We start from the raw sequence: 27738 nt of genomic DNA on the forward strand, positions 1-27738 counted from the left end.
TTTATTAGAGTGCTTCCCAACTCCTTTGGGTTAATTTATTGGGTGGGCGTTTTGTTTGCCAAGCTCAGAGCTTAAAGAAAACACTGAACATCGGACCTAACCTGGCACAATGGAGGGTCAGGTATCGATTAGAACAGCTTGGCAAGTGAAACGTATGTGTCAAATAAAACTGCCTTTCACACCATAGGTGTGCATTGACGGCGCTCCTGGGAAAAACAAAGTAATCAATGTGTACAGAAAAAGCCACTCTGTTAAGCCAATATTTCTGCTCGTAGCAGCATCCATATTTTGTGTCCATTATTTAGCAGGTGTTTCTACACCTAACGAGAAATAATGGTCAGAAAAAAATATATATATATAGTTACTGTTAGCACGCGATGAGTTTTACTTTCCGCCAGCAAATTTCAGTTTCAGATGTGGAAAAAGCAGCTTTGTGACAAATAGCCGTTGTGCATGTACTTGTGTCAAAACGTCAAGGGCAACAATCCAACTTCATTTATTGGAAAGATAACTTGTCGCAAGGTTTATTAATTTTATTTTAGAAATTGGCGGCGAAATATATTGCTGTTCATTAAATATCTCGCTATTGGAAAGAGCTGTATGTCTGAAGGTTAAACGGCATGTTCGTTTTGCACAAGAAACAAATTAAATTACGAAGTTTGTCGTGGAGAGGAACAAACGTCAAGGCATAATTTAATATTCTGGACTGAAGTGGAGCAGGTTTCAATCGTCGGTCGGTCTTCTCGATGTAATGTCCATGTTCGCAAAACAGAACTAGCAAAAAACGGTAAGTTTGTTGTTTTATTTGTGTTTACTTGAGTCGTTATGCGAAACGTCGTTGAAACCTGGGTTACACTGTTTTACCACAACATTGGGACCATTTGAAAGCGAGTGCCATTTTGCCGTCAAATTATTAGTCTCTTAGCTTATGCACGGCTAAAAGCAATTTTGCTGCGTTATGAGCCTGAATATATTTTATGTTGCTTTGTTTTTTTCAGTTTTATTAACAGCGTACTCAAGCACCGTTCTGTTTTCAAAACATATCCATAAAGCAACAGCTTTACTTTCGCTATAGGCTAATTCCTATTTTCAAAAAACTATCAATACAACATCGTTTTTTAAAAGATAAAACTTGTATCTATTTAGCCGAAAATTCAGATAAATTAGGAAAGAAAATTGTAAAACACTTCTACCATATCTGCTTTGGTACAGTTTTCATGGTTTATGAATATTAAATTTAGCCAAAGTTCACCGTGCAGTTCTTAAATAGAACTTTTGTCATCAAAGAAACTAAAACAATGACGGAAATGGTGCTCCTTCAAAATCATCTCGGAAATTGTTCTACGTTTCCATGGCACAAATCTTGATTCTTGGGTATTTTCGCTTTTTTTTTAGTGTCTGGTTTGAAAGAAATAGCAAATTTAGCCTCTCAATGTATTGTTTTCGGCAAAAAGATAATTATTAGAGCTTTATCACTATGGTTTAATTTTAACCACTGTGGCGTATTAGGGGCGAAACAGTATCACCTTGATCTTGAGCAAATATTGCTACGTTAACTTTTTTACATATCGCTCAGATATTCCGGCGAAAAAATTGATAGTGCTAATGATAAAGACCGCTCTGAAATGAGGAACTTGGAGGCATCTCTCCTTCTCCCCAGACCATTTTTGCAGCTCACTAGCTAACAGTAGCTCGGACGAGCCAAAATAATTTTTGCATAGAAGCTAGAAATTATGATCTCGCTCAAAATTTTTCCAGCGAAATTAATTACGTTAGTCACGAAGAGAAAACTCTTCTTTTTTCTTCCTTAGCATAACGATTAGAAATAGTTTTAGTATTTCTTCGTCTTAACCCTTGGACTTACAAGCAAATTTGTAACCCATCGTTTTAGAAAGGACAGGGTGGATAGTGCCCACCACTAGGTTCTAGTTCTAATAAGACATGTTTAAACTTATTTTGCACTTGGTAGATAGGGATAACCTCTTAACTTCCTTCTCTGGAGGGGTATCTTTCTTTTTTTTTTTTTTTTTCCCTTCTTTTTAGTTTTTAATTAATTGTATATATAGTTTGCTTCCGGAATAAATAAAATTTGTATGTAGATAGCCCTCAACTTTCTCTAGAAGATATGATGACATGTTTATTTTTCTTGGTAACGACGACATAGCCTCCGGCATCTTTAGTTTCACGACTTCCCCCAGGAAGTACTAGTCGAAAGATAAAGTAAACTGATAAACGATTATAATCAAAATGATAATTGAAAGTGCAACGATGCACAAGAAAAGAAGAAGAAACGTAGCACTTTGTCAGCATTTCGTTTGACTGGTTTGAAATATCGAGGAAGCCATTGACATTTATGACACGGATGGACCGAAGCCATACTTTTAATGTTTGTCCCTAAGGATTCCGGGAGACACTCGGAAACCACATCATGTAACAGCTAAAATTTCTGCGAAGGATGAATGAACAGCTACTGAACGTTTCAGTATCACAGAATAAATATTGCATTCAAATTAACGAAACCAACTTAACGGAGGAGGTGGCAGTGAACTACGCCCCTTGTACTCCCGAGGGCTGCAAGGGTTCTCTGAAATGCTAGTCACTTCTGTTATTACCGTTTTTAATAAAATGGTAAAAATTTGGATTTGAATAAAGTCTTTCACTGACAGAATTATACTTAGCTGATCGCCTGACTACTGGATCTTGTTTTTGACAATCACTCGCGAATAATATATTTTTAAATACGTTGGTTTCATTTTAATCTTGTCAATGGTTTTGACAGTTTTCAGTGAAACCTTCAATCAAGCGGAAAGAAACGGTCACTCTTGTAACAGGTATTGCTGATTACTAGGAAAAAAAATAATGTGACTTCCTGATGTTATCGTAACTGGCCGATTTGCTAACATAAAAGTTAAAACATTTTGAGATGGACAAAAAGAAAGGAATTGGGTCCTGAATTTTCTTGAGAAGCCATTCGGATTTTGCGACTGTTCCGCCAAAAATATCCGTGGTACTGAATACGGTGCTTTATTCAAAAAGACCCGGATATGTTGTTGAAAATCAAATAGGACAGTAATTAATTTACCAGAAATTCGTTTGAGTAATTCAGAGTTAATCAATTTAACATGTAACTTACTCGTTTCTCCAGTTGCTACTCTCTTATCAAGAGACGACAACAACCAGAGCTCGCATTACAAATAAGCACCCGGAACCTCTTTAAGTTCACAGTTTGCTGAAAATTTTATCATTACACAAGAACCCTTTTATGAAAACATTGATGCTAAGATTAACCATAATGTTAAGAACAACCTAAAAACATATCTCAGGCTGAGAGTCAGTTACGAACGTTTTTATTTTGCTTATTTGTTTTTTTTAATGATTAGTATAAATAAAGGTAACCTAAAATTTAATCGCAAAGTGGCTGTCAGCCACTGAACTTCGAAAATAAATCATGAACAGGTGTACTGAGGCAATGCTCTTTAAGGAACTACTTGTAATGTGAGGGCAGTCTAGCTTTCGAGCAAGCGAATAAAGCCTTTTTCCATTCAAGAGTGTGTTGTGATATTTGTAAAATGAAACAGTTCAATGTTACGAGACTATTTGTTACTCAGATCTGTCTACAAGGCGTTTACATTACATGCATCTCTTCATGTCTTCTTAGTGCTGTAGTCAAAAACGGCAAGATAATTTTGTTTGGTTAAAAGTGATGTATAGACTAGGAGTAATGTCCAGTGCTTGCTTATAGCCAGCTCTCAGCTGGCTTAAGATTGTTAGATGTAAGCATGGATTTCGTTCTTTGGTAAAATTCGAGAAAATCCTTTGTTTTAAATAATTATTTATTGATATATTTTTTAAATAGATTGAACTAGAAAGTTGACCAAAAAGTGAAGATAAAAAGTGCTTTTATTGGAAGCGTAGTTTTCTTGCACCAAATCCACTGAAATATTTACTGATTAAGGTAACAGTCTTTTAGATATGCAGATTATGTAGTTTTAATTTTGCTAAGTTATCAACTCAATGATGCTGTTACGTACAGCAGCAGGGTATATACTTCAAAGTTCAGTGTGATAACACCAAAATGTAAGAATGAAAATTTAACAGGCTGAAGGTGGAACACAATATTAGGATACACAGCTCATAAATGAAGTTTAAATTGCATAGATTTCTGCAAAGTGATATATGAAACAATATAATCCATTTCAGTCAGCTTTAAAGTAGTTTGTATATTGTACATTGAAATTTTGTGTCCCTTATAGTGTTGAGTTCAAATACTTACATTCGCTTGTAGCCCAAATATAAGGACTGAAGTTAACTCTCTTTCCATAAATTATGCGAGTCCGTTCGTAGTTTGTGTCCAAACGTAGTCGTTCGGCGAAATTAGTATATCGAGCTGTGAGTCCGTTAAACGAAACCACTTCTTAATAGATCCACGAATGAGAAACATTGCCATCAAAACAATTCAGCTTGTGAGTAAATCGTATCACCTCCACTTGAACAAGCTCGACAACGCCTAAACCAGCCACCCACAATTTCAAGTTCGGCACGTAACTGTCCACAAGACACTCGAAACTCACTTGAGCCTGATGTGCTAACTACCCAGTCTTTCGGTACCTAGATATATAGTTAATATTTTCACCATTTTCACCTTCAAACATCTTAAAGAAGCACAATGTGTTAAGCGCTGGCTTAAAATGTGGGACTACGGCAGTTCGAATCGAAGTAGTGACTTTAAATTCTTTTTCCTTTTCTTTTTCATTGTTTTTTTTCTAGTGAAGCTCGAGCAACGCCTACATTAGCCTCCTTTAGGAGTTAAATTCAAATTTTCCGACGAAAATTCCTGACCTTCTCATATGGTAGGTTCCCCCCACCCCCACCTCTGTTTCCTAATGTCTAACAGGAAGTGACCCAGTGAAGGAGTGATGGAGTAACTCACTACAACTTGGAAAATAATATTTTCAAGTTAAAAATGTGGTCTAACAGGACGATTTAACCCAAATACTTAGTACCATTTTTTTTGACATTAGTTTACGTTATGTGATTTTCTCGTTGCCTGACACTAACACAGAAGATAGGATTACTGGTCACGTCCGTATTGACATATGATATTTAACAAATTGTCAAATTGTCCGCTCTCACTCGCTGACGTATTGCGTATTAAATTATAAATTCATTTGTTTGTCCGCTTGTTGGCAATAAAAATTAGCCAGTGAGCGCGCGAGAATTTCTGCAGTTATCGTAAAAATTGAAATACTATACCATGTGACATTTCAAGCTCAAATCGCAAAAAAATAAGAATGTTTAGCTCAACTCAAAAATTAATCGTAAAAAAGAGTGTATCCATCCTTTGTTTCAGTTTAATCCTTCATTCATGTCACTGGGTGGATTTACAAGAATCCAAATGTAAATGTAAATCCTAACTGGTTTGGTCCGACAAATGCTAATTACCCATAGTTGTCAGAATTATAGAACAAGGCATATGTCATTTTCTATTGAAAACGACAGCAGTTGTATCAACGCTTAGTAATCAACACCTCTCTTCCAAAAATGTTCACTTTGGGCTCATTTCGAAAACAAAATTAGCGGTCATTTGTTCCAAAAATAGGTTTTCTTTGGACAAAGAGCCAAAGGCGAAGGGCCAAGCTACTAAAAACTGAAGCTAACAAAGGTAACATCGAGTAATTTAACGTTAATGTTGTATTTTGACTGAAATATGTGCATTTGAAAACGAAAACAACCAGCTGCAGATGCTCTTCTCTTGTCGCCACCATTGAGCAGTACTTTTTATTTATGTAATGAGGTTTTCATATTATTCTGCACAAGGAAATTTTACTTTTTACTTCTGTGAATGAGCTGTATGAATGTTTTTGTTTTCGTGTTTTCTTTGAAAAACGAAAGCTGTTTTCCTTTAAGCTTGTTTAAAGGGTCATTTTTTTAAGCTATTTGGCAGTGTCTTGCGCACCTACTAAGACAAGACACTGTTTCGACATAATGACGTTTTGCTCGGTTAGAATAACAATTTGACGTAAAATTAAACATCAACATGAGCTCGCGCATTCTGGAAACAGAGATCTTTTTCCAGGTGTTTTCATGACAATTGAGACGTTGTTACCCACGGCCAATGGCAAGGTAGAAATAACTGAATCTTGCCGTGATATTAGCCGTCCGTCGAGCTCTAAATTGGCGATCACTCTGCGTTGTGTCTACATACGCGTAAGTTGCATTTCCATTTCCTCTCATATTTTGTTCATCATGTTACAGCTGCGCCTACAGGTAGAAAATCACGCGGAAAAAAACACTTCTTACGGTAACACTGTATAATAACTCAATAGCTAGAGTTATTACTAGAAAGGGGAAAATTTTACCCAGTCACGTTCACATTTCGCTCTTGAAACAGAAACAAAAAAACAAAAATTGTGGCAAGAACCAAAGGTGCGTTAACGATTAATGGACGAATTTAGAACTTGTATTCTTGACTATTTTGTGGCCACGGGCAATGATCTAGAAGTTGTTTATTAGTTTCAAAAAAGGTAAAAAATACTCTGACCACTACTGCAATATGTTTGGTGGTACCATAGCACTGTAATTGTGAAAATGATAAAGTATGCTCAGATGTACACATTAACATTATTTAGTCGCGAAGTGCTTCTTTAAGAGAGAGGCTCGTCCAGGATTAGACTGAGGATTTGTTTAACTAACTATTAAATTAAATATAGAGACGGTGCAAATATGAACTACCGCAGGAAAGCAACGCACTTAATGATATACCCCAAAATACTCAAAGAAGTTAATTTTTCGTTGTTGAATATTCCATTTTAACTTGGTGTCAGATCCAACTTCAGTGCTTTCAGATGTTGTCAGAGCTCTGACTACAACCGTCTTCAAATCATGTTTTGAAGATAAGTCGCACTTTGTTTTATAACGTATACACGCGAATAGATATCGCAAAGCGCGTAAACGAAAAAGTAGATCCAACTGCTAATATATCAATAATAAATCGCTCGTGTAAAACGCCACCTGAACTCGAAATTAGTTAATTAGCTTTGGTCTCCATAAAATTCAACTAGCACTGAGCCAATAATCAATATGATGCGTTTGTCCAAGCGACAAATTCAAAACCTACCTTGTTAAAATTTGGTACGCTTCAAAGTCCAGGCCAAGTCAACACGAAATAACAAAACGAAGAAATAGTGCAATCGACAATGCCTATTTTTTTTCAATTTTTGTTACTAGATCAAGAATCTTGCGTTGGTGGTGACTGATGAACGTTCGTATGGGTGGGTGTATCGTTTCAAAACTCTTTTACCATAACATTTCGTTCGAAACAAGTCAAAAAGCTTAATTTTGAACATAACTCACATTCAGAATATGGACTAAACGACCAAAACCAATTTTCTCACAACTTCACCAGTGAGGGAAGAAATATAAATTGTTTTCATTGTAGAACCTTGCAAGTGTTTTGGAATCGTTGATATCTGTGACATTTGGAGAGAGTGCTGAATTGATTTGTCTTGTAATTGTAGCAGAGAAGACTTTGGCTTCCTGATTGTTTTGAATTTTTTTTCCTATAGATTGTCTTTGTTAGAAGTTTTACTAATGAATAGATCGTTTTGCAATTGATTGTCGCTGTTGACAAGTTAAGCAATACGAATATTGATCGTTTCGACTTGTCTCAAACGTTGCGTTATCGCATACGTCAAACACTATGCGCTAGAATAAACTCGAGATGCATTACATTAGGCCAGTGCATTAAATAACAGCTAAAAATTGCCTGTAAGAAAGACTGGGCCTTACAAAATTCAAGCTCCTCAGAAAATTATAAAGCTTTAGCAGCCACGAAGGTGATAGTGAAGTAAACGTCGATCAAAAGTTCGAAAAAGTACATTCATGTTTATTAAAGAACTCACGGTAGTTTTCTTAATCTGTCTTCGATGTGTCCATCAGAGTCAGATCATCCCTCCAGCTGCATGATGTTAAAGTAGCTTCTAATTCTAAATGGTGTCATGAAAGATTCACTGTCGTGTTTAAGGCTGTCCAAAATACTATGAATTGGTATAAGTTTACTGTTGTTTTATCAAAGGACGACAAAAAAGCGTCCCAAGGTGTACAACGCACGTGCAGAGAAATTATCACACTCGGTTGAATGTTTCAAACTCCGTTTCTACGTCTCGTCATCTGCAGACGGAACAAAATTGGCTCGAATCCTTGGGTACGGTTTCAAAATTTTGCCAGGATTTCATGACACTTTTAATAGCTGTCATTATTTTAATGTGTTCACTGATTTTTCATGTTTTCTGACACATTGTAGCCATAGACACTATTTAACGTGCAGGTTAAGTTAAATTTTAAGTTGTTTTGGCAAAAAAATTTGGTTTTAATCAAAACCTTTATACATCCCATTATCATTTAGGTTGTTATTTCCATCAAATTACGTTATTTCCGACTTCTTGGAAAATAGAAAAAATAATTCATTTTATTTTATTTTAGTACGAGATCTAGAATCTTGAGTTAGAATTATCGGATGATGACGATCTTAATATCATCACGTGACGTTATATGGCGTCATAATCAACGAAATCATCATACCCTGTAAGGCAAACGGAGGGCTAAATATTTTTGAAATTGTCCTACCAGAACGGAAATCGTCAATTGGGAGCAACGTAAATCCACCACCTTCCCCACCTACCTCCTTCTACTACGGTGAAGGTATCAGTCTGCTTTTACATGAATTTTTTAATATCTACCGAAGCTTTACTTGTATTCTTAGATTGTCATTGTTCTCGTCCACACATCATCTCCGACATGCATAAGAAGATCTGGACATTCAACCTCACTGGGTTAAGAATAATCTATTTTCTCTTCTCTGAAGGACTAGCTAAGTAGTCACGCTTCATGGAATTCACGTCACTAACAGCCAAGTTGTCAAGATAATGAGAATGTTAAACCTCTCCCTGTGGCTGCTGCTCTCTAATTCGCTGATGAGTCAGTGGGTGTCTGGCACAGAAGACTTGTACATTGGAACCTTCTATGCCGTCAATGTCTCGTCCAAAGGCTGGAGTTCCAAGGGAGTCATGCCAGCAGTCCAGATGGCGTTAGATCACGTGAACAAAAATCAATCCATTCTACCGGGGTACAAGTTACACGAGGACTCGAGGGATTCCAAGGTAAGCAGAAGATATCGCGAGTTAAAGAAGTTTGAGTCACATGTTTTGTTACCTTAACGAACAGAAAAACTTTCAAATTGAAGGAAATATGACAAATAATACTTTACTACACTAAAATGTTTCCTTTAGTAAAATCAAGTTTGAATGTTAAGGACTTGGATGTCAAATCAATTAGCTGGTACTTTATCCAACTTCTCTCTAGTTATTGAAAACGTTTACATCGCTATACTACTTCATCTACCCAAGTTGCTTCTTGACAATGTCATCGATTCGAGGTTCCAAATTGCCTTAGTCAGTCAGGCTGGCCTAACAAAATTGAACCCTGATATTTCGTTTAGGTTAGAAATAAATAATTATAAGGGTTTTTTTTTTTACATATTTTTAGTGTGACAGTGGTGCCGCTATCAGAGCAATGCTGGATCTAGTGTCCAGGCCACCAACGAAAATCATGTTCACAGCACCAGGCTGCTCTCCAGCTGCAGAACCGATCGCGGAAGCCGCTCCATTTTGGGGAGCGGTGCAGGTAGCAAATGACCTTACATGATCTTTTATCTAGAAATACTTGCCTCGTACTTTTCTATGAATACGATTTCTTAAGATGGTGTTTTTTTTCCCTTTTGTAATATATCACTGATCTTCCAATGAACATTATAGCAGCATTTATTTGACCCAAATAAATAATTGCTTTAAATCGCTAAGGTTGGCTAACCAGTCTTATTAGCCCATTAAGGTTATTTCGGGCAGCCATGCGCTCTTTTTATTTTAAACTTATTTTTGTTAAGTTTCTAGCTGAATGAATGAGTACAAATAAAGTTGTTGTTGTTGTTGTCATTCCTGATCTGGCATGTGGCTAGTTTAATTTCCTGAATTCGCGCAGAACATAGGTGTTCTACTTTGTATTTTCTTTTCTTTCAACACCCTCGTGGATTAAAGGAATAAACCCTGCTGACTATGATTTATGGTGCTGGAAACAGCAATGCGGTTCCGACAAAAATACTAAAGGTGCAATGTTCATTTATATTCATAGCAAGACTCAGTGAAACGATAGAAAACGTGTAATCTTATACCCCGTTCACACCAACATGTTCGACGTGTTTAAAAGTGGTTTAGCTAAACAAGGTTAAAAATTAGCTGCTCATATCGTGCACACCCCACAACTTAACCAGGCAAAAACCTGTTTGATTAAAACATGGTAGCAAGGTGGTTTGGAAAAACCTAAACCTGATTTAGTTAAACCAGTTTAGTTGCTGTGAATGGGGTATTAGTTACTTACAAGGCTTGTTTTGTTTTCTTAATCAAAATTTAGGTTGGCTACAGTAACACGTCGCCTTTGCTTTCAAAAGACTCTCGATTTCCGCTATATTCTCGCACCAGTCCATCCGAGACTCTAAATAACTATGCTATAGTGAACTTACTGAAAAAGTTCAACTGGAAACGAGTTGCGATTCTCGTACAACAGGATCACATTTTTACCAAGGTAAATTCTATTTGCATTTTTTTCCTCGGAAAACTTTTTTTGCCTATCGAGAAACTTCTCAAACTCATTAATAAAGAAATAAAGGAAATTGTTACCGTGACGGTGTTTGGATATCTTCACTTTATCATTCAGTACAGATTTTTACGATTTTATTTCTCCATTTTCGCCATAGTTTTATTTTCTTTTGAGAAGATACATCAAGGACTCAAAAGAGTGTTTGACCACATTTCCGAATACCTCGAAAATTGGTCAAAAATACTCCGCTGCGCGTCGTATTTTCAACCCTCTTCTCGGTATTTGAAAATGTGGTCGAACACGCTATTTCGTGCTTGATATATTACTTCTAAACTAGTATGCTACACTTTATTTCCACATACATTCATTTACCACTCAGAACACACATAATTGTTGGACTAACTGGCAAATGCTGCTGTATCCTGAAACGGAGGAAATTTAATCCTGATCCAGCGACACTAGCAATAAGGAGAGGCTGGGTGGGGGTGCTGTAGTATTCGTCATCAGTTACAATTTCCGCCCTGACGCCATTGCTCAGCTGCCGGTTAAATTTTGACCAATGGTCAATTTTGAACCAAAGTAGTGTTAAAGAAGAGCAACCATACATTTGTAGTTTGGCTATTAACAAGCCTGGATTTACCAAGGCCTTGCGTAGATCTAAGAAAATCGCACCCGTGCATAAGCCTTTGTCATGAGATTATATGAGCGGAGATACAGCATTAAATGAGTAGTACACATGTGTGTACTTGCTAGTAGCTTCAGGAAATAACTGGAAGAACAGGAAATGTGTTTCTTATTTTAATTTTTTTTTATCTTTAGACTAAAGAGAACCTCGTCACTTTACTGAAACGTAATAAAATCACAATAGTGTTTATTGACAGTTTTGATGAACAGCACTTCCACACAGTCAGTCACATTAAGGTATGTTACAGTGCTACGCGCCTTACCGTTGCCACCCGTTGCCATCAGGCATAAGAGGCGGTAAATTTATATCTGTTTACAACTTCTCAGTTTATATTTTAATAGCTTGCTTCGTCTGGAAACAAGCGAGTTTTGAATTTAGAGGTATGGCGCTGCGTGACATAAAGCTATGATCGCGTTTGTCGAAAAATACATACTTATCTCGCGATTTTTACCCTTTTTAGACGTTAACACATTAGGAAAAGTGCTTATTTAAATGCTTACTTGTTCAGTTCAGATAATCAGTTGCCAGATATCCAAAGTAAGTTCTAGATGTTTACACTATTTTCCGGCCGCGATGGTGGTGTACAACGGAGGTACACCAACATGGCGGCTCTGTAAATTTGTGTAAAATATTTCGACGAATATCCGACGTTTTGGAGAACGCAGAGACCTAAAACTAGGACATGTGTCTTCTTTTTTTATTCCCTATAACATAACAATTTCTTGACTTTATCCACTGAATGGATCTCGAATTATATTTTTATTGCGTGACAGTGCAAACGAAGAATTAGTTTTTGACGAGTTTTTGACAGGTTTTTGACAGCTTCTGATAGCTTCCGTTTCACATGCTAATCAAGCTGCGGCAACTATCCGCTGGTTTTAAGCGTTCGCAGGTTAAGACTTTCAAAGTTCCCACAAAAGTGAATGATGAATTTGACAATTGAACATCTCCACCCTGGGCAGTTCCCTAATAGAGTCCAGCGAAAGGTTGTCAAAAAGACGTCAACATTTAAAACAAAATCTTCCTCAAGTGGCAAGGTCTGACGGTGTTAGCTAACCTGAGTCAAGTCTCCTAAATATCTACAGCTGTTTTAATTAAAGAGGTTTGATAAACAGTAAAGCTTTGCTTAATACTCTCATAAAATCAAGGTGGCTATTTGCCGATTCGTAGTAATTCTATATCGCAATCTCTGTAATTCTAATTTATTATACTGCGATCAGGTTGTTATAAGTTAATCGGGGGTATTGTGATTTCTTACAGAGCAAAGATGTCAGAATAATCATTGGTCTGATGTATGAAGATCAGTTCCGAAAAATCTCATGTCAGGTACATGTAATATTAGATAATCACTGCATATATTTTGCCTCACTAGTAGCACACCAGTGCACACCAACCAAGCCACTGACAGCTTTAAACCAAATTTTAAAAGGCAAGTGCATCTGATATAGAGTGATTTTAAGTTAACCTGTGAAACACATCTAAAATATTAGTCCAACATAGCCAAAACTATAACAAAAGAAAACCATGAAAGTAGTGGTTAATAGTACCTAGTTGTGTAACAACTTTTTACGGGGGTTAGGTAAAATCACTCTGCTGCATGCGCACTACCTAAGAAACATTTGTCTGCTTACGTTGCACTTCAAAATGAAATCATAAAACCGTTGCCTGATCACAGGACCTGAACTCGACCAACGCACTGATGAACATTTCTCAAGGTACTAAGTAGTTTCTTACTTTTATTACTTTAATTTATGGCCGATTGATATTCCCTCTATGAGACTTTGCCTGCAGGAATTCAAGGTAGTTGTACTGATCATCGAGAACTGGATAATTGTCTTGATGAATATAACTACCATGATTCCCTGCAGGCGCGTCTCATGGTGGGAATAGACCATTTTGCAGTTGTCTGCTCAGTGACTGGCCTTTGGATGGCAGTGAGGCTGGAGTTGACCTTGTTTTGATACAGACCTCACTGCTTTTGTCATGTAAATACACCTGGTTAGCATCAGAACAACTTGTTTTACACAGCAAAAGCAGTGAGGCCTGTATCAAAACAAGGTCAACTCCAGCCTCGCTACCATCCAAAGGCCAGGTCACTGAGCAGACAACTGTAAAATGGTCTATTAGCCATTTCTGGGAGAGCTATCTTGAAGTAAGCGCGACTGGGAGCAGTATCACTGGCTTTAGCTATCAGACAGTATTCTGACTTATCGTGTGTATGTTTTATCGTGACGAAAAAAAGAGCAAAAAACCTTGGGATCATAATGATATTAATTTGACTTGCCAGGCATTTTTGCAAGGTATTTATGGTAGGAAGTATGTGTGGTTGCTTCCCGGATGGTACAGTGACAGATGGTGGGAAAATAGCGCTGACACCTCATGTACTAAACACGACATAAAGTTAGCAGCTGGCAACTACCTAGCTACCAGACCTTTACCTGTCGGAGACTCCACAACCCCTACAATTGCTGGAAAGGTTAGTGACGGCTTTCCTCCTCTGGAAGTAAAACGTAATGGGTTAGGGTTTAGGGTTGGGGTAAATTTGGGTCTAGAGTTAGGGTACGAAATTCGATTATCTGTCACCAAAACAACAACAACAACAACAAAAACACTCCGTTCTAATGAAAGCACTCTTCTCTCGTGACTCAACTAGTAGGCGAACCTAGACGGATTTCCGCCTGTTGTTTCCATCTTGCTTGCTTTTGTAAGGTCTTCACGATGACAAAAGTTTTGACCTCACGGAAAGCGTTTTTCGGAATCGTTTTCACAGACCATCCTTTCAACCCTCGATGACTCTGATCAACAGCTAGGTGAAAATCCTTTCACATTCGCAGGTCGCGCTTCAGTTAAGGAGTGCCATTTTCTTGCTAATTTGTTCAAATGAGCCGAATGCACTCAACATCCGGTTAATCATTGAATCTTTTTGTTTTCAGACCGCTGTCGAGCTCGACAAGGAGCTGATGAGAAAAAGCAAAAAACTGAACTACCCCGCTAATGCATTTTCGTCTTTTGCGTATGACGCGATATGGAGCATTGCACTCACTTTGCAGAAGTCGTCCCCAGTCCTCAAAGCTCGCAACAAGAGTTTGTCAAGCATAACATATGGTGACAAGGAAACCACTGAACTTTTCAAGCGAGTGCTTAGGAATCTAACTTTCATTGGCATGTCGGTCAGTGGATATACTGCTAATTAACGGCTAATTAGAATGCTAGTTAGAATGTTTTAGGAGAGTATGATACAGTCGAACCTCCGGTTACGACCACCTCCGTAAGCGACCACTTCTCCTCAGTGACCAGTTTTGCAAAATACCCTAACGTTTCCGAGTCAAATCACTATATTTGAAGCCTTTAGTAAGCGGCTGCTACCACTTTTAGGGCTAATAGTTTGAAATTTATATTTTTTTAACCTCTCGTAAGCCACCATTTGACAGATGTTGGATAATAACTAAAGGTGTTGTAATATTATCGCATTCCTGGATAGTAAAAGAGACGGAAATTTTTCATTACGAAGAACCGGATTTTGTCTCAAAATTGACTTTTCACATGAACAAAACGTTAAAACACGGGGCAAGTCTCTGCAGTTACCATATGCTAATATAATGAGGCAAAATTTTGACTCAATATGGTCTAAGCTCTCGCGAGCGACCACCTTCCGTAAGGGACTACCTAGGCTTGGCATTTTGGGTGGTCGCTCACAGGTTGTTCGACTGTACACTTGTTTAAACTTTTAGCATCTTATATAATAATTACTAGCAACGTTTTCATGATATTCTTACTGAAACATGTGTCGCAGCTTTCTCTTTTGACCAGGCTTGACCTAAGGAAGGCTTGACTACCAACTTCAGCCGGTTTACGGATAGTCTTTAGGTTTAAGATTGATTAATCCAAGTGCTAGTTCTGCAATAGGCCACGACCGATATATCAATGTTCTAACATGGTTCCGAGGCTTTCAGTACAAACTTCTATATTTGGTGTTGCTTTCTTTGTATCCAAGTCTCTTTTGGGAATTGAGAGACAAACGAAACTTAAAAAATTTTTAACATTTTGACCCGAAAGCTTCCGAACCATGTTAAAATTTTGATTGATCGAACGTGGCCTATTAGCTCCCTACTTTTGTTATTAATACAGTTCTATTTCTTGCGTTACAGGGTACAGTGAAGTTTGACAAACACGGGGATCGAGAAACTACTATAGAAATTTTACAGCAACAAGGTGTGTTTGTTCAGTTTTCCAATATCATTTCTTGATTGGTTTAGGGAATGATGCATCCATGACTTCCTTCTACAAACTAACCGTTATTTTATTTTATTTTATTTTATTTTTTTTTTGCCTCAACTTTTAGGCGATTTGAGAAAAGTGGTTGGACTTTGCAATACATCTTCAAGTACTTTAAATTATTCGCCATTTCTGTGGGAAGGTATTCTACATTAAGGCTGTATTGAATCGAATTGTTAGAAATGTTGCCCTTGAACAAAGTATCTTGTTAGTCCAGCTCATGAGAATCTTTGAAAATCGAATCTGGTTTTTTAGCCAATGTTAGAAATTAGACAACATTTAAACAAACCAAATCAAGTATATACAATCTCAGTAAGTCTGTCTGTGTGAACCAGTTCGACCCGAATGGGAATTCACTTTTTAATTAATTTGAAAACTAAAATCGAAGTTGCTGTTGCTGTTGTTGTGGCTATTATTCTTGTTGTTGTTGTTGTTGTTGTTGTTGTTGTTGTTCCTCTTCTTGTACTCCTTCTCATTAATGTTACTTAAGACATTGTCGTTTAAACCTTAAGTATTTTCTCTTTTTTGTTTATTTCTAAAGGGAAAATTCCATCTGATGGAGTTGTTAACGAGACCAAGCTTTATAAAGCACCAAAGCAACTTACGATCCTCACACTGGTCACGTCCTCTTTTGGAATGTTGTTTTCATTAGGATGCCTGATTATGAATATTGTATACAGAAAGCATAGGTTAGTGCCATGTTGGTCACCATTGTTAATACATGCTGGCCTTCATTTGACAGTTGAAAGGGTTAAGGGTGCGTCAATGTCTGATTGGATGGTTTGATTTGAGAGATCATAACATGACCTTCGGAGCAATTGGCTTTTACATGCAAAAATATATCCACATATATTTCGCGATCAATAAATGATAACTTTTTTGGATTCTATCCGACGCAGTGACACATGCTTGAGGCGAAATGATTTGCCTAGGAATACAATCTCAAAATGGCTAGACAGTGGAATGGAAATACATGTAGGATTATCTGTACTGGGCAGTCAATTATCAAGACAACATATATATATTGATTAATAGTAGTTAATATTAATTAATATTAACTGCCGGTTGACGCACTTATTTCGATAACATATCGAGAGTAGGTTTGTATGTCCAAAAAATCCATTTGAGTGGCTGCCTGCCAGTTAAACTTTTTTCTTTCGTTCAGTGTCGATCCATATACGTTTGACCATTTCTCTGTTGTTGTTTTTTTCTGTGTGTTACTGTTACTGTCCTTTCACGGTTTTGTCAGTCTGTTTCCTTTTTAACGACCGACCGTGCACCACTTGGAATCAGCGATGCAATAGCTGGTCAAACTAACTAGCGTTTTCTTAATTTAATACCAGAATTATCAAGATGTCCTCCCCGCATTTCAATAGCATCATAGCATTTGGATGTTTCTTGTGCTATACCCACCTTTTACTGGCTACGTTCGGAAATTCAATTGTATACGTGGGAAAAAGCAGAACTATTTGTCAGGTAGGTATATAGTTATGACCTTCGCTATCATCAGTTGCATTGCTTCTAGCTATAGAACCGAGAAAATGAATTAAATCGGCTAAGTAGTTAAGAGGCTGGACCGGGCAGACAGTCCAAGGCTCGTCTGTTTCTGTCACTCCTGCCCACGAATGCGGCTCATCGTCTCACCACCAGCATTTGCTATGAATATAGCCCCCGAATAGCTTATTCAAGCAAATTATAGATCTCCGATAATGTTAAACACTTCCCATTTGAATTTTTTTCCTTCTTACTGCATTTAGTAAGATGGAGTTTAGAAACCCTGTTTTTTCCTTCCTACCTAAGAGAATGTGTTCAGACTGTCAGTAACGGACTAGCCCTGCCTTCCTTGCTCAGATATGTGTGTGTCAGGTTATATTGCAGGCTTGAGAGGGCAGTTCTAGGGGTGAAAGATAGACTGAATGATTAGTTATATATAAAATTTGCCACAGGTTGCATTTGCGCACTAATTACTTGTCACTCTTTTGATTGAACTTTGCCGAGCAGAGCGCCATGTTGAATGGCAGTTATGAAATTAATTATTTGTTCTTCTCCTCTATCCCAAGGTCCGCGCGTACCTCATTGTTGTCGGTTTTACACTGGTGTTTGGAGGGATGTTGTCAAAGACGTGGCGAGTGTACAAAATTTTCACAAATAGGCGTCTGAAGCGACAAGTATGACATCTAGATTAGTTTCTGTTCTTCAATTTAGTCATGTGCAAAAAGTTCATTAAGTACGTACTTTCACTGAGTTGGTGTTCATTCGAGTGAATCAGCCGACCTAATAATTACTGCGTTGTGCTGGCCCAGCCTCCTACGCAGACATTCCTCCGGGGGGGGGGGGGGAGGGGTGGCGGGGTGGCGGGAGAGAAGCCAAAAGAGCATCTACGTAGGAGGTTAGCGCTGGCCAGGATCCTTTTATTGTTGAGCAGGAAACGTGCCCTTTGCAGTTCCTGTCTCCAACCAGGAGTATAAATTTCAGTATTCCTTCGGGCGACTTATTAACCTAATAAGTGCGTTGCCCCTGGATTGCGTTCCGGTCCGTGTTCAAGTACTGGCCAGAATCCTTTAGCTGTGTTCTTGAGCTAGAAACTTTGACTGTCACATGGCTGTCTTCAGCCGGGTAACCTGACATGTTCTTGGTATTTAGTAAGATCAAGACAATAAATCAGCAATTACTATTTCATTCATATATGACTGCTCTTCTTCACAGATAGGAGGACTGAACACGGCGCACTTGTTCCTTAAAATTTTTCATCTTTTGCTCGTGGATGTTGTGGTGCTAGTGAGTTGGGAGCTTGTGGATCCATTGCAATCAGAAACAATTAAAATCTCTGAAGAGGTAAGAAAGAAGATGAAGAGGGTTAAAGAGGGTACAAGAAAAAATAGGAAACGGTCACTTTTCGTTTGCAAGTAATATAATTTTCTTTGTGACTCAGTATGTCGGATTAATCCATTTGAGGATAAAGCAAGAACAAAATGAGGGAAAATTCGTTAAAATGACTATCTTACCTCTCTGAGCCAGAATTTTAGCGTATGAGTTTAAGAGTTATCGTTTTGAACGTGAAGTTTAAGGCATATATAGATAACGGTGCTTACGTCCAACTACGCCGCCTCAGGGACATCCGTATATGCATATATAAGTATGAACAATCAGGTTATACAAATTTAATAACCGAACAGATGATGTGCAAAAGCTTTCTATTTTTCCATTGAGTTATAATTAAGGTCCGCCATCTTAAAAAGATATCTTTGATTTTGTTGTTGTTTTTTTTCATTTTTAGCTACAGCCTGACAATGAAGACATTAACATCATAACCATGAATCATCAATGTGTCTCAGAACATTACTCCCAATGGGTCCTTGGAATAATGATCTACAAAGGCATACTTCTCCTTTTTGGGGTCTTCTTAGCCTGGGAAACAAGGAATGTGCATTACGCGGAACTCAACGATTCCAAGAACATCGGTGTAGCAGTTTATAACATCTTACTGTTCTCGGTGGTCTCCATTACAACAGAGTTTGTGCTCAGCAATTTCCTGGCCAAGAGAATCTTTAACAACTCCGTGATTTTGGTATGCACGACCCTCGTGCTTTGTTTGGTCTTTCTTACTAAGGTATGGTGAACAATGTTTTTTAAAATTTGCATTGATTTTATGTATATGGTTAAGTTAGGTAGCAGAAATACCGTCTTCTTTTGCTGAGAACGATATATCGATGCCAAGTAGTCTGCGAGCAGGCTCGCGCTTGGGGAGCATCACTTCTCCCGCCGCATTGCTTCGTTCTCCGACTCGCTTTTTCCAGTCGCTCGCGCATGCGAGTCAAAGGTGAGCCAGCAGAGCAGATGCTAAGCAACTGACGGCACGATGTTCTCGCTGGCCGGTCAAGATCTAGAAACTGTCACATTGCCTTTGTTAATGTCTCACTGCATGGGCACACAAATACTTGTGAGAAATTTAATAGCACAACCCGAGAATGTGTTCAGAGCATGCTTGTATGCAGTTGACTGTGTAGTGGTAATAATTCTGTTTCCCGACATGCCTTAGAAATTTGTAGGGTCATAGGCTAGCACTGAAAAAAATTAGCAGGAGGCAGGTCCTGTTACACCACAAGACTGATTGAGAAGCTAAACTCGATTCTATTGAAAACAACTTCAGCTACTGGACGCAGTGACGGAAGTTGAACCCAAGACCAAACGGCACTCTAGCAACTGGACGTCGATGCCACCTTACAATACTAAATGTAACTACGACCTGACAGAACTCAATTTACATTTCTATTTAATTACTTAGATCACTCGCCTTACACGGGGCTCACAAGTGCAAGTAGACGAAGACCGAGAACATGAGGCAAAACAACAGACTATTTCCTGTGCTAACAGAAGCCAGTTTAACCCATCCAGTATCACTGTGACCGAGATGGAGCAACCTGTTCGGTAGTGAGTGGGAATAGAAATGTCAATGGCAAGCGGTGGACTGGAGAGTTTACGACAGTCTTACGCTGTATACCATGTGGAAAGTCAAAGATAAAGAGTGTAAAGAACTCGTGAACATTTTCCCTACAAACTGAAATGCCACATTCCGGCTTTGACGTCAGTGAAAGACAACAAATAGAAAAAGAACTATTTCAGAATGGTCCAGGAGGCTAGTAATCGACTATTCAATGTGATGACAGCAGTTCTTTCAATACCGAAAGAATTAAGATCTACTCGCAAAGTACATTTTTTTTAATGCCAAGTCTGTAAAAAAGAAAATGGTGACGCAGTTAATGCCTTCGACGCAGGTTCGATAGATTCGGGTTACTTGGTTGCAGACTCGTTCCCCGTCTCTATTTCTTGTTGAAATGAGGCTAAAGGCTAAAACAAATATTATGTCTATTATGAAGGTGGCGGGCTATGTAGAGAGGAGGAACAATAGAAAGAAGGGCCGCTCTTTGGTATTCGTTCCCCTCCGCCTTGATACAACACGTTACTATCAAGTCCTTTTCAAGAGTCACTGGGAACGACCTTGACTCTTTTAGGCCGGTTTTTGCTAACTGACCGTTTAACGACGTCTTTCTCTGCCTGGAAGTAAAAAAAAGATTACCAGCGCACTGTTAGATTAATTTGTCAAAATTCCGGGAAAGACCCATGCCTGAACACTAGCATGCCATTCAGAAGAGTAGCGATCTACCAGTGGTCGCTTTATTTTGTGGAAACTAGAGTAAAAATCCAGTATGATAGCTTGGGGAGAGGCGATAGCCTCACGGTTAGTGCGCTCAACTCCAAATCGAGTGCTCCAGGATCGAGCCCTGGCCGGGATTATTTGTTGTGTTCTTGGGTAAGACAATTTACTCGTACAGTGCCTTTCTTCACCCAAGTGTGTAATTGGGTACCAGCGAATTTAACTCTGGGGGTAGCCCTGGGATGGACTAGCATCCCAGTGGGGCAGAGGGATGTAGAAATACTCCTTAGTCGCTTCGTGCCACAGAAACCGGGATGAGCTCCGGCCTGATGGGCAATTTAGCTTGTATGCAGACTTTCCCTATGATAGTTCACTTCAGGCTGAAAATCCAGGAGTTTAGACCCTCCGAAGATAGATTAATCAGCTAGATTGTAGACACCTTGATCGTTCACCACACATTCATAATTTAACGAATAGTCCCGCCAGGACAATCACATTGTACCAGCTACTAATCATTAAAGATCACAGCCTGAATATTTAGCCTTGCCCTCTTGATTTAGCAGCCAAATATTGTTCTCGATTTAGTGCAATGTTGTAAACTTGTACTCTGGAAATTCTGCCCTTAAAGTATCTGCCGTCGTCACTTTTTACGCCAAGCCTGACATTAGTAAAAGTACTCAAAGTAAAGACTCCTAAAGTGGACTGTTTAACTTGTGTTCCGTTGATCCAAAGCCTGGCAATTCCACTGTTGTAATCATAAGACGCACCGACGTAGATCCATTGCCCCCAGTTAACCGGACTGGTCAAAGAGCTGACCATAACGTCATTTCTGTTCGCCAGACGGAAAAATAAATTTCCGTTAACTATCCAGAGGTGAACAGCCCAAGGCCCTGAAGGTCTGTAGTTGAAGACAGGGCCATTTTGTCCTTCAGGTAGCACCCACATGATCAGCGACAGAGAGTACTGCGTGTCTAGCCCTCCGTTATTTGGGAGTTCGATGTAGCTGTTAGACGTACCCCAGAACTGGTACGACCCACCTGTGTCCCCGTGAGGTCCAACCGCAAGCTGCACATTGGACGCGATCCCGTCCGGTTGACTCCCCATCATATCCTTTGTGGTGTAAGCAGCATTTAAAGGGTACAGGGCTACAGGATCTTGAACATCTGATAAAAAAAATACGTAGAAAGTGAGAGAGGGAGATAACTGCCCGAAAGCACATTATCATATGGAGAATAGGCACCTGTGAAAAAATGTGGTTAACATTGCAGTAATGCGCATGGTGCGTATACAGTGTACTTGACAGCAAAGGTTTGGAACACTCCTATTTATCTAACACCAGGATGACTTTCTTTAACTGGTACGAAGCCATACCCGTTTCCTCTATGGACGTTTGTGCTCATTTAACTTAAATGAAATCATCATCATATGTCATACTGGAAAGACGGGTACCGAAGCGAGTTCTTTCATTTGCTGTCAAGGGTCGACATTGTCACTCCGGTACGAGACTTCGCACCAGTATAACGTTTTGATGCGAAATAAGCCAAGTGCATTGTGTGAAAAATGTAAGACGCGGTGTGAAATAACGTACATTAGTCGGTCTTGTATGAACTTCACTACAGATACGACTTGTCAGATGTAAGCATCCCTTAAAGCCTCCCCAGGTGAATAGGGACTTCACTCGCGCACATAGACTGGTCAGAGTCAAAACATATTTTTAGAACGCTATCAAATGACTGTCAAAAAAACAATCCATAACAATTTCGAGTGCCAATATACAGTGCGCATCATTCTCAAAAATAGTATTGAACCGCAAACAAACCTATTGTCTCGCACGTTATTCCGTTAATGTATGTAGGACAGTTGCAGTGGAACTTGTTCACACCATCAATACACGTTCCTCCATTCAAACACGGATTGCTGGAACACTCGTTGATATCTAAGAAAACAGGTTGTAAATTAAACAATCAGTAGACAAACCGCAAAACGTTTCATGACCTGTTTGTGGACTAAATAGAAAATCAATTGAACGGAGGAATGGATAGATGGGAAGGAGGAAGGAAAAGGTAGGGAAGCTGGAGGGAGGAAGAAATGGACGAACTGACAGAGGGTCAGAGAGAGAGATACAGGGATGGATGGACGGAATGACGGATAGATGGAGGGAGCAAGGGAGGAAAGGCAGGTGGGAGGGAGGAGTAAATGGCGGAAGGACAGATGGACGGATGGGTGCACGGATGGATGGACGAACGGACGGACGGATTGGGTGCACGGCATGAACTTACAATGGACGGACGGAATAACTTTCTTTCTATAGCATAAAGCTGAATGTTTGCATTACAGCCAGTGTTCGTATTTAATCAGCTTAGCAACTTACTTACCAGTCTCGCAGTGGTTGCCGGTGTATCCTGGTAGGCAGCTGCAACTGTATCTGTTGACTTGGTCACTACACAGTCCGCCATTTAAACAAGGATCAGAGGAGCACTCATCGATGTCTTGGGAATATAAGATAAACTATGCACTTACATGATCATTATTGACTGATAATCTGCTTGGTTTGAGTCTTTATAGAGCTATAGTCCTACAGAAACAAACTTATTTGGCCTTTCGACCTGTGCGATAGCATTGAAAAGGAAAGATAACACGAAGAAAATGGTGCAAAATGCCATTACTGAGATATACAAACAGAGAGATTTTGTTTTTGTTCTTATTTTGCTTGCCCTATGGACCCGATTTTTCAAAGGTCTTTAAACAGACAACAAAACTGCACCCTGTTAAATGTGAAGCGTCTGTGCACACAATCTGATAAAGGGAAAAAATAACAGTGGACTAATTAGATCGATTGAGGCTGTCCGGTTAGTGCATGTATTCATCAGCTTTGATGAATGAGACAACTTGCTGACGGCGGATTAACGGATAAAAGAAAGTTGCACTTCGTTGGATCAAAGATAACAGCTACTGGTAAATATCTATATACACCATAAGAAACGGCGGCGAAGTTCAAGCATGCAGGTCTATAGAGGTTGACAATGTTCAAATCGAATATGGGGCCGAATTCTGCCTCTTCAGACTTTTAGAACTGAGCCGAACTACTCTTGCATGGTTTACAAAAGGGTTTCAAGGCGCTGAATGCCAGTCATTTACCCTTAACTTAGAAATGACTAGAACAAGACCAAGATATACATTTTTTTGACAAATTTGATAATGATGTTATATGTTCAAGCAAAATCAGTTTCAGTTGGTTTTCGTTTTTGCTATCAACGTTCAAAACATGTTTCTAAAATTCACGAAAGTTAATCTTAAATGAAGAAAATGGGCATTTTCAAACCCTTTATACTTTTCGTGCGTTAATGCATGCAAACTAAGATCTGATTCCTGAACTGACTCCAGTATAAATGATTGCATTTATATACTGGAGAAGTCTGCGTCTGCGGCATGAGACGGTCAGTGTTAAGTTATTCACGCGCTAAAAAGCGTTACTGGCACGGTTCCGACATAAATGGTACACGTACCAAAAACAATTGCCTGGCACGGAAACGTTTATTCGTTCAGTAAGCGACTTCTCCTCATCCACGCCGAGTTTTTCTTTGAAATTGAATATGGGTCCGAGCACGGGTGAGAAAATGTCCTTTACACAACGAAATGTATCTGTGCAGGGCTAGTTTTTTTGATACGCGTGTCATTTACATCGGAATCGTGCCAAAACTTTTCCAGTCTCATTCAAAATGTGAATATCGTGTTTGACTTTTTATCGTACAAACTGGTGCGTCCGGTTTATTCACCAGATCATTTTGACGTAACACAGCCAGTGTTTTACGAAGATAATTCTAGGATACTTTTGTCTCGAGCTTCCATGCAGACTCTTCCGAATGATCGATTATTACGATATTTGTGTCAATAGTTTAGATGATCTAACTTGTGATTATTGTTACGGCATTTGCGACAGCTGATAACGCCTCATCATTTACTCTTAGCAAACTAATGACCTGCAGTGACCGCCCTCAGTGATCCATTCAGCCTGATGGACAAGAACCTAAGCTTTCCATTATGCCAGCCTGCATCATTGCATCACAAGCAACTAAATGATGATCATTGTAAATTTGATTGTGAAATACCTATTTCGCAATGCCTTCCACTATATCCTGGAGCACATGCACATTGGTAATCGCCACTCTCGTACTTTGCCACACAAGTTGAATTGTTAGCACAAGGACTGCTGGAACAAGGAGTCTGTTTACGCCAGAAAGAACAATAATGTCATTGCAAAGTATAATTTCGATTGGAAGTTTTTCAACAATGTCGGTCGGGATTTATTTTAGTTCAAACGTTTCAAGGTTGTCATTTGCTTGCGTTATTCCTATTTTACAGAGTGGCCATCTACATTCCTTTCTGGTAAATCGCCAAAAAAAAAAAAAATATATATATAAAATGAAAAAATAAACATACGAAACGAGTATATGGGTCTGTTTACGCCAGAAAGAACAATAATGTCATTGCAAAGTATAATTTCGATTCGAAGTTTTTCAACAATATAAAAAATATATATATATATATATATATATATATATATATATATATATATATATATTTATAAAATGAAAAAATAAACATACGAAACGAGTATATGGGTCTGTTTACGCCAGAAAGAACAATAATGTCATTGCAAAGTATAATTTCGATTCGAAGTTTTTCAACAATGTCGATCGGGATTTATTTTAGTTCAAACGTTTCAAGGTTGTCATTTGCTTGCGTTATTCCTATTTTACAGAGTGGCCATCTACATTCCTTTCTGGTAAATCGCCAAAAAAAAAAAAAAAAAAAAAAAAATATATATATATATATATATATATATATATATATATATATATATATATATATATATATATATATATAAAATGAAAAAATAAACATACGAAACGAGTATATGGGTTTGCTATTTGTTTAACAAATCCTTCGCTGCACCTGCCTCATTGTCGTACGAAATTGCTCTGTGTTGTACAATGATATCTATCCTGAGTTACGCTATTCAAAGATTATGTTAGAGTTAAATGGGAAAGAACTTTTAAGTTTTGTTTCAATTTTAGAGGAGAATTACAATTACAGACCAGCAGTCTTACCTTCAGTTGGTGAAGCGTGTTGTGATGCTCAAGTAATTCAATTAAAAAATTAACAAAAATAAATAAAACAGCGCCAAAAAATAACCATTTTCCATGCAATTTGCACACTTAACTGTAGAAAATTCAATTATCCAGAAAATTTAAATTTCATTTTTACTCACCTTTATACTGAAGTGATGGAATATTGGGCTTGGCGCAAACATGTTTGACTCGCTGTATTTATCACTTTGCAAAAGTTGGCATAAAATTTTTCTCTCCATGTTGTCGCGGAAAGCCGCGTAGTTGAAGGAAAAACACGACAGATGATCGAGGCAAAGTTTACCGCACTCTTTTATCTCCTTTACTGACGTGGAAACGAGAGGAGTTAAGTCCAGGCGACTAAATTTGTGCGCTACAAAGTTGGCGTACGCGATGCCAAGGTGAGGGTCTCGCTTCAAACCTTTGCTCCCATCAACGTAAATCTCGCTTACCACTGAATAACTCAAGTCTGTGAAGATTCCAAAGGCTAAAAGTCCCACTTGAATAAAGAAGCTAAACATCATTAGTAGCGGTTTAACACATCAGCGATGAAGGGTCCTTCTGCATGGCTAGCGATATGAACAAATCATGGATATGTGTTAGTTATGTAATGAGCCGTTCAAAAAAAATTAGAATTGTCATAAATAAGAAATGAACTAATTAACATTAGCCAAGCCGAAAGAACTTTTGATTATATGAAACCATTATAGTAGTTTTAACAAAGTTAATCCTTTTACAAAAATGCTGAAAAATGGTGTTTTCAATTTTAGTGACAATGCGAGTACAACGACAACAAAAACTTTCTGGCTTATTCTTGCCTTTTTCCAATGTCAAAATTGATCTTAACTTTTTCGTTGGGGGTCGAACAGTTTGTCAAAATCCTCAATAGCCCAGAAGGATCGGCTTCTTGTAACCGTGCGCAAGAGTTAACCTGAGAAATACGGATTAGATACTTATATCTTATTTCGTTGGCTATTATTTGGAGAGGTTAAGGCTTATCAACTTTGCATGGCCAAACTAACGTTAGCTTCCACCTCAAAGCAGAATTTTGATATGTGTTCGTGTGTATCCGCCGCTAAGGTGGGAGACTATCTGGAGCGAACGGCCGGCCTGGGTTAATCGCTTAAAGCCTAAACGTCAAACATCAACCAATAAATGAAGTACCCATTTTAGTTTTCGAGTGAGTATCGTAGACTCAACTTATGAGGCAGAGGAAACTGGAATTAAAGTACAACACGTAGGCCCCCATCGAGAAAGCATCGTAACCTGACTGAGCGTAAGGACGATCAAGCAAATAAACTGACGCAGGGTTTGTTGTTCGGTCCGATCGTTTGTTTAAGGCGGGGGTACACATGAATTTAAGTGAAATTTTAGGAAGTTTAAAGAGGGATTAAAAGGATAAAAAGGGGTTTGGAACACCACCAGACAGTTGATTGCCCCCAAAAGGGCACCCCGGGTTGGTGGGCAACTGTTTGGTGTACGTCTACCAATTTCTAACTTCAAATTCTAATTTTAAAAGAACATCAAATCTTCAAAATTTCCCATTTCCATAAATTTTACTAATCCTTTGAGAAAAACTATTTATCCCCAAATATACCCAAAAATCACCAAAAAGTTTACAAAACAGCCCAAAACGTAGCTATCTGAAATGGGCAGAGAGATTTTTCACTGCTTGAAACGTGAACGATATATTTGCATTCAAACCATAATACCCAGCAAAAATATGGCCTTCATGTTAACCCCCGCCTTAACTGAAGGCTCTGTTTTCTCCTAAGTCTGGACATAGACTATACGGAACCACGTACCTTGACTACTTTTTCGGGTTGCGTGGTTGAAAGACACTG

The 27738-nt window shown here is 38.5% G+C and overlaps 2 protein-coding genes across 5 annotated transcripts; one reads left to right on the forward strand and one right to left on the reverse strand.

The window, feature by feature from the left end:
- LOC110065331 (gamma-aminobutyric acid type B receptor subunit 2-like) lies at nt 1-21299 on the forward strand. 4 transcript variants are annotated; one of them, XM_020772461.2, is made up of 16 exons: nt 1-787; nt 8864-9158; nt 9544-9681; nt 10465-10635; nt 11470-11571; nt 12596-12661; nt 13623-13811; nt 14269-14505; nt 15484-15547; nt 15678-15752; nt 16152-16299; nt 16954-17086; nt 17671-17778; nt 18317-18445; nt 18888-19220; nt 19896-21299. In XM_020772461.2, exons 2-16 carry the CDS (start codon nt 8925-8927, stop codon nt 20040-20042), a joined length of 2274 nt encoding a protein of 757 aa, XP_020628120.2. In that variant the 5' UTR covers nt 1-787; nt 8864-8924; the 3' UTR covers nt 20043-21299. The 4 variants fall into 4 exon arrangements, with proteins under 4 accessions (XP_020628120.2, XP_020628121.2, XP_089129888.1 ...); XM_020772462.2 differs by lacking the exon at nt 1-787 and adding an exon at nt 4352-5662; XM_089273762.1 differs by lacking the exon at nt 1-787 and adding an exon at nt 5906-6426.
- On the reverse strand, nt 21206-27714 carry LOC110065405 (uncharacterized). Its single transcript, XM_089273771.1, has 5 exons — nt 26038-27714; nt 24875-24989; nt 23141-23254; nt 22585-22701; nt 21206-21928 (listed from the first exon to the last, which is right to left on the reverse strand). Exons 1-5 carry the CDS (start codon nt 26416-26418, stop codon nt 21303-21305), a joined length of 1353 nt encoding a protein of 450 aa, XP_089129897.1. The 5' UTR covers nt 26419-27714; the 3' UTR covers nt 21206-21302.
- Nucleotides 27715-27738: the final 24 nt, after the last annotated feature.

This window comes from Orbicella faveolata, unplaced genomic scaffold, assembly GCF_042242905.1.
Source record: "Orbicella faveolata isolate gen_17 unplaced genomic scaffold, um_ofav_v1 contig_35, whole genome shotgun sequence".
Classification (NCBI taxonomy): Eukaryota; Metazoa; Cnidaria; class Anthozoa; order Scleractinia; family Merulinidae; genus Orbicella; species Orbicella faveolata.

Bases quoted from the DNA above. Each gene is read 5' to 3' on its own strand.
- LOC110065405 (XM_089273771.1), bottom strand. From the start codon at position 26,418: ATGATGTTTAGCTTCTTTATTCAAGTGGGACTTTTAGCCTTTGGAATC. The intron at 24,990-26,037 runs GTGAGTAAAAAT...TGGCGTAAACAG, and splicing joins TCCATCACTTCAGTATAAAG to ACTCCTTGTTCCAGCAGTCC. The intron at 22,702-23,140 runs GTAAGTAAGTTG...CTGTTTTCTTAG, and splicing joins CGGCAACCACTGCGAGACTG to ATATCAACGAGTGTTCCAGC.
- LOC110065331 (XM_020772461.2), top strand. From the start codon at position 8,925: ATGAGAATGTTAAACCTCTCCCTGTGGCTGCTGCTCTCTAATTCGCTG. The intron at 10,636-11,469 runs GTAAATTCTATT...TTTTATCTTTAG, and splicing joins AGGATCACATTTTTACCAAG to ACTAAAGAGAACCTCGTCAC. The intron at 13,812-14,268 runs GTTAGTGACGGC...TTTTGTTTTCAG, and splicing joins CCCCTACAATTGCTGGAAAG to ACCGCTGTCGAGCTCGACAA.